This window comes from Toxotes jaculatrix, chromosome 21, assembly GCF_017976425.1.
Source record: "Toxotes jaculatrix isolate fToxJac2 chromosome 21, fToxJac2.pri, whole genome shotgun sequence".
Taxonomy (NCBI): Eukaryota; Metazoa; Chordata; class Actinopteri; family Toxotidae; genus Toxotes; species Toxotes jaculatrix.
Genome location: NC_054414.1, coordinates 13,863,138 through 13,875,604, shown reverse-complemented (window position 1 = coordinate 13,875,604; position 12,467 = coordinate 13,863,138). Strand labels below are relative to the sequence as shown.

Here is a 12,467-nt window from a genome sequence, read left to right as displayed (position 1 = left end):
TCTGCAGAGTAAATTTCTTTACTGATAAAAAGCTGAGAAAATAATCTGAGTTGTAACTCTTGTTGTGGCATTTTGCAGTATCCTCTTGCCTTTGTGTCCAACTTCAGCCAGTGGATGTGTTGCCACGTGTGGCTGTACAGGTTGCTGGCCTGCATGGACCTGTCAGAGCTGTCAGCCTCGGCCGAGCTGGTCACCAGAGGAGCCCGCGTCCTGGTGAGGAAATCAGATAAAGAAGACTGACTCTGCCGTCTCTAGACTTTTGATTGTATCTGTGTCTCTTATGAGAAACCACATTGTGTAGGACACAGATAAACTCTCACTTTTTATACATTCAAATTCTACTGCTGTGTTCATTTTTTTTTTATTCTAAAAAAGCTCACCACGTGATCTCCATGTTTTATTTAAGTCCCTCAAATTTGTCATTGTCTTCTCACGCAATCGTTCAATCACCTCTGTCTTTAGATGCCTCAGACATTATGTGTGTAACGTGTGTCTGCACAGGTTGCTGATGAGTACTTGGCTCCTGACGTGCTCAGCACAGTGAAGGAGATGAAGGCGGTCAACTTCAGACGAGTGCCCAAGATGCCTGTTTACGGAATGGCTCAGCCAACATCAGAGGTGCAGCAGATTCCCTCATACTGTCATCAAATTTATACGAAAGCTCTTATTTACTCTGTGACAGTACTTAACCACAGAAATCCTAAACATAAGCTTGAAGAATTGAAAAGAAGATTAAAGATTTACACTGACTGTTTATTTCATGGACTACCACTTCCATCTAGAGAGGATGTATTTGTAATACTTACATTGCTAAGTGGCTTTTTTGGGGCTTATTAAAGATTATTAAATATGATTAAATATTAGAGGCTTATACACCAAGTGTGTACACAAGGAAGAGAATGAGTCTTTAATCTGTAAGAGACAGATTTTGCATATCCTCATCATCACAAAAAATTTCCTATCCAATTTTGTAATCGACACCTGCAGTAATGAATATTCACGAGAATACAAATAGACTCAGAAGAATGACTCATGCGGATTTTGTGGAGACTCACGCCCACCTCAGGATGCTTGAGCCGGACTTCCAGCTCCGTGCTGTCTAATCGTAAACTCGCTCTCTGCAGGCCACCGGAGCAGTTTTGGCCCATCTGACGGATGAGAAGAGGAAGCACAGCCACGTGCTGTGGGTCAACCTGCAGGAGGAGCTGGTGTTAGAAGGAAATGGTCAGATTTTCACGCCGAGGGAGCCCTCGTGTGTGGACCAACACATTCCTATCCCATCATCTGACCCACAGCTAATAGAGGTACAGAGAAAATGATGCTGATAAGATGTTTTTTTCAATGCTGATGCAGATTAATTATCAGAAGTGACAGTCACTAGTTTTACCATTGCAAGCTTCAGAGTTGCCCTAGCTTCAAACTATTGAAATAAAAGTGCTCTTGTCCCCTCCTGGCCTGTAGAAACTTGAGACGTCTCTGAAGGAGACGGTCCTGCAAGCTCAGAAGTGGCTGGAAGTGACGCTGGAGCAGGAGAAACAGATGAAGATGTTTAAAAGCTGCCTGACGATCCAGGAGATCTTCAACCAGCACAAAAGCTCCCACCAGGGCCTCGTTTACAAACGCATCCCTCTGCCGGACTACAGCGCACCCAGGGAGGAGGTAATGATGGGGGGGCGGGGGTTGCGCTAAACATGCATGAGGTGCAGAAAGAGCTTCTAAGTTCCTTTGGTAGCTGCTTGTAATGCAGAGAAGTGACAATAAATAAGCCTTGTGCTCCCTCTGGTGGTGAAGATTATTACTGTCATACTGAGGCTTTCACCATACAATAATAAAATAAAATAACTATTTCTATTAACATTTTTGTCAAGCACTCAAGTTGTATTTTATCATTTTCTTCGTTATTATTAATTAATTTCGCAGTTTTCTATTAGAATGTTTGTTTGAATGTGGGGTAAAAAATGTCATACATGATATCATGTAACATACATGATATCTGCTCATGTAAAAACTGATGTCAATTAGGATTCAGCATAACAAAATGAAAGTTAAGAATGTGATTGAATATAATCCTGATATGTTGTGATATTGTCTTTGATTTTCTGATACAGGCATTAAAGTAGATAAAATAAAGGGGTATTGTGGTAGAGTTTGTGTGTGTGTGTTTTTATACATGAACTGTATGTGTGTGTGTTCTTGTTCTTAGGATTTTGATAAGCTGCTGGAGGCCATGAAGAGCGCCTTGGCTGAGGACTCTCACTCAGCCTTCGTGTTTAACTGCTCCAACGGCAAAGGCAGGACCACGACCGCCATGGTCGTCGCTGTTCTGACTCTCTGGCACTTTAATGTAAGACGCTTCCTTGAATTTCCTGCATGTTCATTCGGTTTCATTAAGGCCCTTGCGCTTGTATTTTAATACCATTTTATCTAGAAATGATCAAATGTGACAGAGATGTTTTCAAAATCCAATATAACACACAGACTGGTGATTTTCACTTACAGGGTTTCCCTGAGTTTGCAGATGATGAGATTGTAAGTGTTCCTGATGCAAAGTACACAAAAGGAGAATTTGAGGTACGTACACTTGAAACAACAAAACCATAGCCTTCTCTACCTTGTAAAGATGTGATAACTTTGTGTAGTTGAGTCGCAGTTGAAGGCAACAGGGAGCAGCAAAACCTTTAAACTGTATTATTTCATACATAACCTCAGTGCACGAGATGTTTGAGGGGTTCTCTAGACACGTGTTTGCTTGCAGCAGAGCAGCTATCATAAAGTGCTTTGTTGACAAATCACAGCAACGGCTCCTCTAAATGAACAGTGCACACAATACAATTGTGTATTAAAGGGGTAATGTACAGCCCTTGTGAGTTTTCTAACCTCTAACCCTGCACCTGTGATTGAAAGCTGTGGCCAAACAAAGCCAGAAACCAAAGCTTTTCTCCTCAGCCCTGAATAGTGGCTGTGATTTAGGGCCGCTGGGTGTTCTTTCTGATTCAGTGTTGTGACAATGAATCGGTGGTTGGAACCTGCTGGCCGTGTCCTCAGCACTGTAAACACGGACACACAGAAAGAGGCTGCACTCTGCAGGCACACAATGCGGCACGTCAGTCACAGCAGCACGGCCACCGGAGTCTCTGGGAAACGCAGAGCCGTCGCCACGGAAACCTTGTCCGCCTTCAGTTTAGCCTCTGAAGGAAGTGTGATGTTGCCATCACCACTGCCTTATCTGCCAGAAGAGGTGACGCTAAGGCTGTGCGGTTCACAGCATTACGTGATGGAGGAACTAGCGTGTTGTTATATAATCCGCTCTTAGTGTGATATAGAAACTCCTGGTGTGATACAATGAAAGTGTGATAGACAGTCTTCTGAGATTTTTATGATGACAATGTGACAACGTGAATGAAATTTGCAGCTCTCCTTGGCTTTACAGACTTTTGGCGAGTTTAAGCTCGTTGTTCAGCTGCCAATTTACTGTTTTGGTTCACTCTCACCACTCTGAAGAGCACACAGACACATAAATGAAGAGTTTAAGTTATAAACAGGAAGTTGTCTCATAGTAGTATATGAAATTAGAGGTGTGAACAAACCATTTAAAGAAATCCTAAGGGTTGATTGAAGGCAATTCAACAAGAAGTCCAGTTGCCTTCAGTCAACCCTTAGGATATGATGACCTGGATGAATGAGAACTTGCACAGACATTTAAAGAAAGAAAACATGAATAGCTTTGATAACATAGGTTTTGTTATTGTGTAAAGTCAGTTTGTGTCATAAAAGGTAAGAAAAAAGTGCTTTAAGAGAATTCCAACGGAGAAACGTGTAGAGGTTTTATGGATACTGGCACAGACTCTGTGTGTTTTTTTCCCAAGCACCCAGTCACCAGGCTGCATGCTGATGCTGCTTGTCTGACACACACTATGAATGATAGGACAGGGTTTTGTATGCAGGCCTGTTCTGTTCTCTGATCCTGCTCTTTGGCTTTCCCTCCCTCTCCTGCCTCCTGCTTCTTCTTCTTCTTATTGGTGTTATCATCAGTATCTGATGGAAACCATCTGCAGAGGGGCCGCCAGCAAGGTTTAGTTATCTAGGTTGTAACGGACTGTCACACAGTTTTGTGGTTTTACATCATATAGACTCTGCTGATGGAAACATGCCCCATCTCAATTGGGTCAGCACTATAACTGGACATGCTGACACACACTCGCACCGATATTTAATTTAGGTCAGGACTGTCGGGCAGTGTGCTTCTTATTAATGCAGCTGAGTGTTACACAAAGAATCGTTATCATCAGGCTTCACAAGATGGGACAGTTTGCCTGGTTGTTTTAATCAGGCCTCATAGTATTTGTATGAATATTGTTTCATTCTAATGGTATAGCAGCATACATGCACATTTTGACATGGTGGGTTGATGCCAGATGCTGCTGTTGCTTTAAGCCGAGACAACATTGTTGACATAGCACATTTCATACAGTCCATTAAAATACTGAATATAACACACAGCATAAAAACATAAAAAGGAAATTCTTGGCAAACCTTGTGGTGAGAGACATTTAAAAAGATTTTTTTTTAAAAAAGAAGAAAACAGAGAAATTGTAGCTTCAGTACATTTCCATCCATGTTTTCATGTGCATTTTGAATTACATTTGACTTAAAATGCCAGAAAAAACAAACCAAAGAAAACAAACAAAAAAAAAACAAAACCTTGCAAATGTTTTTACATCTGGAAAACAGATTTTTCATGTAAATAATGATGTTGCGTGACTCTGCTTCTGCGAAATTAAAATAACATACAGCCACAGGTGGGAGGCAGATATACCAGAGTTAGAGGTGCTTGTTAAATTTTGCAGTCTTGTCTCAACTTTGGAAACATTTCTTGAAACCTTTGGCTGGAAACATGAGGAGTGTCTGTTGTTTCTGCCATCCAGGTCGTCATGCAGCTGGTTCGTCTGCTCCCTGACGGGCACAGGATGAAGAGGGAGGTGGACATGGCCCTGGACTCTGTCAGCGAGACCATGACCCCCATGCACTACCATCTGAGAGAGATCATCATCTGCACATACAGACAGGTACATCACTTGTCCCTGTGGTATCATTACCCAGTCTCTAAGACACAGAACATTCGCTTTATTTGAAATAGACTTTAAGCACTTTTAAAATTCACAATCTGAGAGCGTTGAAAACAAGAAAGGAAAGACGTCAATTCGTTTAGTTGAACAGGATTAAAGTTGGAGTTTGAGGGCCCTTTGCAGAAATACAATTTTAAATGGAAACTCACAGTCCAGATGAGTATTCTAAACATTTGTTGAATATATATTGCAAATTAAGGACAAACTGTTGTATGTTCAAAAGTAAAAATCATCACACATCCCTCTGAACCTCCTGTCTGAATTGTTAGGGTCTGACATATTTTCCTCTCAAGAGGGTAAATCAAATCAGAAAAGTAACAAGAACTGCTTACTTATAAATCTGCTTTCTTCATGCTGGGACACTGTCAGCATATTATCGATGTAAGATGCAGTTCCACAGGGGCGCCATAGATGGCGTCAAGAACTTGTTTTAATGTCTTTTACAGCTACAGCTGACATGAATGAGAGCGAGCCACTGCCGTGTAGGCAGGAGCAGCAGAGTGTGGAAAAACGATTGCGGTGCAACATACGTTATCTCTAAAACTCAATGGAATTCCTTTGGGTTTAAATGGAAAAGAGTGAGAGGAAAAAGGACAGGAAAAGACATGATTACTTGTGGGATTTCATGGCTTGACCTCTTGAAGCTTTATTATTTTGTTCTGTTCACTGTACAAGTACCGTAGTATTAAATAGCATTTTGTATCAGTGTCAGCTGCGTTTGCTACATGCTTTGAATGTCTTTTAATCTCAAGTCCACTGATGAGCTAAGTTTGTTAGATTCTCTACATTATGCTTTAAGGAGGAAAGGCTGGTAGGTGTAAACAAAGTAGAGGAGTATTTTTATGTTAAATGAATGAAAAAAAGATGAAAAGCAGCTACATCTCCATCTCTGAAAGCTGTTCCTGGTCGTTTGGACGTTGTGTTAAATTAGCAAGGCATAAAGATAACAAATGAAGTTTACATTGGTGTTTCAGAGACCTGGACAAGGTCTCTGCTGATGCTGTGGCCTCTGCAGGACCACGGCTCTGTTTTAGCCATTTGTAATGCAGACTGTAATCATTGTGCCTCTGTGCACCGTCAGCCGTACTCAGCGTGCTGGAGGCACCCGGTCCTGTCTCCATCGTATCAATGGGCCTCATTGTCCCATGAACTCTGTCTTTCCCCTATATTCTCCCTCTGTCTGTCACTTTCTGGTGCCAGGCTCAGGGAAAAGACTCCATATCAGATGCCTTTCAAATCAATTAGGTAATGTTTTTACAATAGTTTCATTTTCAGGTTTGTACTAGTACATATATTTTACATGTTTGTAAAATATATGTACTAGTACATATATTTTACATGTTTGTATTTAAATTCTGTGATGTAAAATGCACTGACCTTACCCTGTCCCAGAGTCTAAAAAGATAATGTTCGTAACAAGTTAGTTCTTATTTTTGAAGTTGTTGTATAAGAAAACTTTACAAAGCACCTTTAGCTGCTGAGATTTGTGAACATGGGGACATAGCAACAAAAAAAAGGGGAAGGAGGAAGAAACATGAAGGGGCAGATAATCATACAAGTTTTCAAACTCCCAACTTTATGAAAGTTGGATGAAAAAATAAAGGTGAACAATGACATTATTAACAAAACTATCTATTGAAAACATCCATTCTAAGTTTACAGACAGTTTTTTTATATGAATTAGTTTGATATTCTAGTTGTGCATTCCCAGAGTTTTCCTTATTTGCCTCATCATACATCAGTTTATTAATGCTTTTGATTTTAGCTGTTTCGCTGTTTCAAGAATTCTGCAGTTACTTTGTTATCATACAGTGTTATCATTACCAACAGACATGATGGCCAAAATTACAGAAAACAGACCCAGACAGTAATAAACCAGAATGATCTGTTAACCCTGCTATAGTGGACCTCAGGTTGGCACTGGGTTTCTCTTTCAGCCTTTCTCCTCTTGCCTGAACCAGCAGGCCAGGTGATAAACAGTGCCAGATGTTGCTAGAACCCGGCAGGCAGCAGCGGAGGAGAGAGGTGGGAGAAAAGTGGGGGAAGAAGAGGGGAAAACCCCCCCACTCTTTCTCTCTCTTCTCATAGCCCTCCCCCCTCCAAAGCACCCTCCTCCCCTTTGAGAGTGGTTGGAAAATGTGTCTTTGATAGAGGAAAAAATATATTTACACTGGGACCCGAACCGTCCGCCAGCTCTCAGAGGGGCCTGGGAAGAGGGGGGAGGTGTGGTGGGTGGGGTTTTGGTGGGGGGACAGAGGAGGGGTTCTTCTTGAAGGGCCTGTAAATCCCTGCTGCCGACCAGGCGTGACCCCACGTTGCAGATGCATCCACCAACATCAGGGCCAACGCAGTGGAGAGCCCGCTTCCTCTCCTCCTTCTCCTCCTCCTCCTCTGTCTGCTGTGCAGAGATCAGCTGCAGGGGCCTTTCTTTCCATCGTCAATCCAGTTTGAGGTAGAAAACCGCCTCAGGCAATCTGTGCACACCAGTGTTTACTTTGATGTTGTTCTCCTTCTTTGTGGAGGTTTGTGTGTTTTCGGGTGTGTTGTATTTCCCAGGTTGAATTTATTGGATGATCAGACATGATTTGGAGGTGAGCGGGGAATCTGAAAACGCAACATACCAAAACATATTTCTATGCTAATACACCAACATGTTCACAATCTCTTAATTTCCGTCTCTTAGCCCTCTGATTGATTTTTCTGCTTTCCCTTTTTATCATCCGCCTACATCATTCTAATTTCCCATCAACAATTTCCATAAACAATCGTATCTCGCTGCCTGTCCTGTAAGTCACTTAGCTCTAGAAGGCCTCGTGTTAACCTTCAGACCACCAGGCTGCAGATTACATAGCCTTGTCTGATTTATCCTAAGCAGCTTATAGAGAGACTTCTCATCACACGTACATAAAATGTGATCACTGAAGATTGGTAGCTTCAGAAATGGAGATTGTCAAATCTGACAATCTCAGAAATCCAACTCTTAATCCTTTGTGCTGGGTGAAAGTTTCAATCTTAATTTTTTTTTTTTTTTTTTGCATCACCTTTTAAAAAAAGAAAAAAGAATGATTTTTCACTCAGGTGGTGAGAAAACTGAAACACATGCAGCGAGAGTGAATGAGCGGCAAATCATGCTGTGTTTGCGCGTGTGTGTCCAAAGAAAGGCCCTCATGGTTTGGACGGGGCAGTGGAAAAATATTTTTAGAAAGGGGAGAATACTGTGAGCAGGTTTCGTTGAGGAAAGGTAGAGGACGTCTATAGGAAAGAAGAAGGGGGAGGAACTTGGGCTCAACGCTCCAAGTTTGCAGAGGTTTAGGGGACCACCACGGCACTGACAGCCCGATTATTTTTTTTATCAAGAAAGAAGAACAAGGGATTAGAAAGAAAAAAGAATCAGAATGGGGAAAGTAAGAGGGAGTCGCGCTGTAAGGTTAACAAACCACTTTGTCCACTTTGGAACTAGTATTTTGCAGCTTTGCACTTTAATCTGAGTTATTTCTAATACTCCTTTGGCTTCATGTTAACAGTTTTCTTCTCAATTAGAATGACCACTTGACATAAGTGGGCCAATTACAAGGGAGAATTGGTAACGGCCAAGAGAAATACTGGCAGGAAAATGAGCCCACCTGAGCCAGAGGCAGGTTCTTCTTCTTCCTTGAAGTGGGAGTTTATTCTTAAAGAGAGGCTCTTATTTAGACCTGGCACATGGTGAGAGGGAGGAAGGTGGAAGAGGCAGGGGTTGTTGTTTTTATTCATAATTTCCAGCCTCTCACATGCCAATGCTAATAGCAGTATTTGCTGCGGTTGTCTGCAAAATGACTTATTTTGACCAAATTCCATCTGAGCAGGTGCAACCAGCTAAGTTATTTGGATAAGGGTAACACCGTCTCTTTGTGCACAACGAATCCAGAAAGTAGGGAGTAATGATACAGCTGTATGTCTCTGTGTGTGTGCATGTGTGTGTGTGGCAATGCACATAGAGGTAAATAAAGCATCTCTGGGGACTTTCCGGGGGGGTTTGGTGAGCCAGGGGGCTACACGCAGCTGCTACGAGTCAGTTGCTATTCAGGAGCCCATTTATTTTAAGGGAGTTTCCACAACTGCGAATGACTTCAAATGATACTCCAATACATCTAGTGCATGTTTAAAGTGCCCACTGATCTCTAATATGGCATGATCCTTTAGAAGGCTGCCTGATGCTGACCTCATACATTTGTCATTAATGATTTATGTGCCTTGTTCGGAGTCTGTAAAGAGCAGGTTTAGTTGTACCTTTGCAGTAGATACATCAGACTAAGAGGAAGACAAACCACACGCAACAAGATCCTTGTGACTTTCCGACAGCACAAAGTGAACTCAATGATTATATAATCGATCTCTGTCAGGTTTCCTACTCTCTGTCAGCGGGCCAAACATACCCCCCTTTAAATTATGATTTAGGGTATTTATAGCCATATGTGTGTACGAGTGTATACAGGTTTTCGTTCAAGCCTTTATGCTGTGGCGGGTGATTTCACTGATTAGTACATCTTCAACCAAAGATGAACTAATCAGTGAAATCACCTGGTGCACTGCATCGTCAGAACAAATGCTCTCCAGCTTCACAGCGAATCATTCAAAACCCCTGAATTATAATCATTTCCCCTCTGCTTATTATTCTAACTTTTGCTACCACCATGGCCGTGTTCAGAGTTTAATTGCTTAGACACTCTGTACTGTACAAAACCACTTCACCATTTGGCTGCACCGTTTTTCACACCCAGAACCAGCATGCTCTCCAGCAGCTGAACTGAAGCGATGTAAAATGTTATTTTCATCACAATAACAAACTACAGTCAGAACTTGGGCATGAACATCCGGTTTCTGACCTTCCATTTGGGTGACTGAGTTACAAACGGAAACCTCTGTATCAACCTCTGTATCAACCATAAGTAAAACATAACCTATATTTTTATTATGCCATATGTAGGTACACTACATGTACACATACTAGTTAATTGGTGCACCTACCTAAAATACAGTTTAATACAACATTCAAATTGTGTGGACAAAATATTACAAGCATATCTCTCTATAATGCAGTGCAGTTACATACCTTACCAACTGTAATGCACAGTAATGTACTGGGATATAAAAGTGTTTGGGTTCTTTTGAGTAATATTCTAATTTTGAGTCTGCATTGTGTGATTTTCAGCTGCTTAGTTTCACATCCACATCCAACTTACATCTCTTTGTACGGTCAGTTGTTTCATTTTTCTCACCAGACACCTGTGTACTTCAGCTGCCATTTCACACTGGGCAGGTAGTGTTGTGCAGTGTTGTACAGTGTTGTGGGGGCTGTGTGAGATCTGGGAGCAGCTGCCCATGGTATTTATATAAACCAGCACTGTTTCTGTTTTTTTTTTTTTTTTTTTTGGTCAGTCCAGCTCACAAAAACAATTAATTGAAAGTGTCTGAATACTGCAGATAGCTGCAGGGAGTCATTTGATTACAGGGAGTCTTTCAGTTATTATCAGAAGTATCACCTACTGCAGTGTTAATGAGCATGAGCTAATTTGCAGCCTTGTTGCTGTTACGTAAACATAAACAAGTTCAGATCAGCCACTTAATGGCAAGATTATCTAACTTTTGAAATTAGAAATAACAGTCCTCCTCTTACAAAGGAAAAGTTGCCTAACATATAAAATGCATTGTTCCTCAGGTGAATAGAGTCAGTGGTTTTGCAGCTACAGATTAACTTGGTCTCACGTGGCTTAGTCTTAGTGTCTGATGGTGTTTGCTGATTTATTGGCTAGATTTTTATCATTTACTGACCTTGGTACTTGTGGCCACAGCAACACAATCTTACTTTACAGTGAAGCTAGTTAACTTGGGTAAAATGGGTTGGGTAAAATGTTCAGTATATTTCCCTCTGAAATATAGTGCCTTTCTCTGTTTTATTTTGACCTTGTGATCCTGCAGCCACTGCCAAAGACCTCTGCAGTTACCATAATGCCGTGTGTTTATTTCACACTTCAAGCTCTGATGCTCTGCCTCACACTCTACATGCTGACCACTTCAGAAATCGTTATGTTTGCCTCCTAGTCTGTCCCCTTTTACCCTGAATAACTGAACTGCCCTGGCCTGCCCTTTGCCCTGACCTCCCTCATGTCCCCCACCTCCCTGTGTTTCAGACCTGGCTGGGCGCTCCACAGAGGGGTTGCCATTTCCTGCCCCCACACACTAAACCTGTCATTGCTCCAGTCCCACAGACCAGGAATAACTACCTCCAAAACCATGCATGAGTGTTTAAGCATGCCTCCAGTATCCAGTGTGGTCGTGCTGTCTGTCAGATCCTGCTAAGCCCCAAATCATTTCACCAGGGAAAGGTCCACCTTTTTGGTCTAAGCTTTCACACTAGCTAACTACTGGCACTGAACAAATACCTACAGGAATACAATCCCAGTGGTGAAGTGACTTAAATGCCAGCCGTGTGAGATATGCAGAAGTCGTGACTGGACTGGGTTGCTCCAGGAATTGCACTTGGAATAATGCACCAGTGGGGAAGCTGAGTTTCATACGTGAGGACAGTTGAGCAACAGATGAATCCCGTGTTAACGACACCATAACTACTCCCAAAGTTCCAACAACTCACACAGTCAGCAAGGAGCTTTCAGACCTGCCTTGTCAAATGGGGTTTTCTTTCCTACAGAAACAACTCACAATAAGGCACAAGGTGGCTTCTTTCTGCGTTCTTTCATTACTGGAAGTAATCATTATAATAACACAGATTTTACACATGCTGGCTTGAATTTCTGGTACAAATGCCTTACATAAGTTATTTGTGTATAAGAAACAGGTTCATGGCAAAAACACATTCCATAGATTGACAAAAACAGCTGCTCAGGTGGTGAAATCCATGTGTTGCTGCTTCCACGATTCACCGTTCACAGATCAGACTGAAGACCGAGAAAAGTCTGTATCCACACCAGCAGCCCCATGAGGATATAATGATTGTTACACTACAGAAAACAAAACTGTTGGATGTTGAAAAATGAAGAGACAACTTTGCTCTTTTAGGATCCATTTGACTAATAAGGGAAGAAACATAAGTTTATAAGTTTAGTCTGAAGGTGGTGCCAGAGCAGCCTGGTTCCAGACACATGTTGCACCGCGCACATCTCTGATTTGTTTCAGTGATTCAAATACATCTGGGGAGGTCATTGCCAACTGTCTCCTGTGTTGGAAAAACAGTCGAGCCAATAAAAACTTTAGGCAGGATTAAGAATAGATTGTTATTGTGCATTTTGACAGCCAGTTAGCTTGTAAAATTTAGTACATTAACTTGGTAACATGTTGATATCA

At 41.8% G+C, this 12,467-nt stretch overlaps 1 protein-coding gene across 4 annotated transcripts in view; it reads left to right on the top strand.

Annotated features, from left to right (window-relative positions):
- Nucleotides 1–12,467, top strand: part of pald1a (phosphatase domain containing paladin 1a) — a 45,558-nt gene that overhangs the window by 14,565 nt on the left and 18,526 nt on the right. For all 4 annotated transcript variants that reach the window (XM_041029299.1, XM_041029298.1, XM_041029297.1 and 1 more), the window contains exons 12-18: nt 79–213; nt 502–618; nt 1,125–1,304; nt 1,462–1,659; nt 2,204–2,344; nt 2,500–2,571; nt 4,926–5,066. In XM_041029299.1, coding sequence (XP_040885233.1) covers nt 79–213; nt 502–618; nt 1,125–1,304; nt 1,462–1,659; nt 2,204–2,344; nt 2,500–2,571; nt 4,926–5,066 — 984 coding nt within the window. The remainder of the gene's footprint in view (nt 1–78; nt 214–501; nt 619–1,124; nt 1,305–1,461; nt 1,660–2,203; nt 2,345–2,499; nt 2,572–4,925; nt 5,067–12,467) is intronic.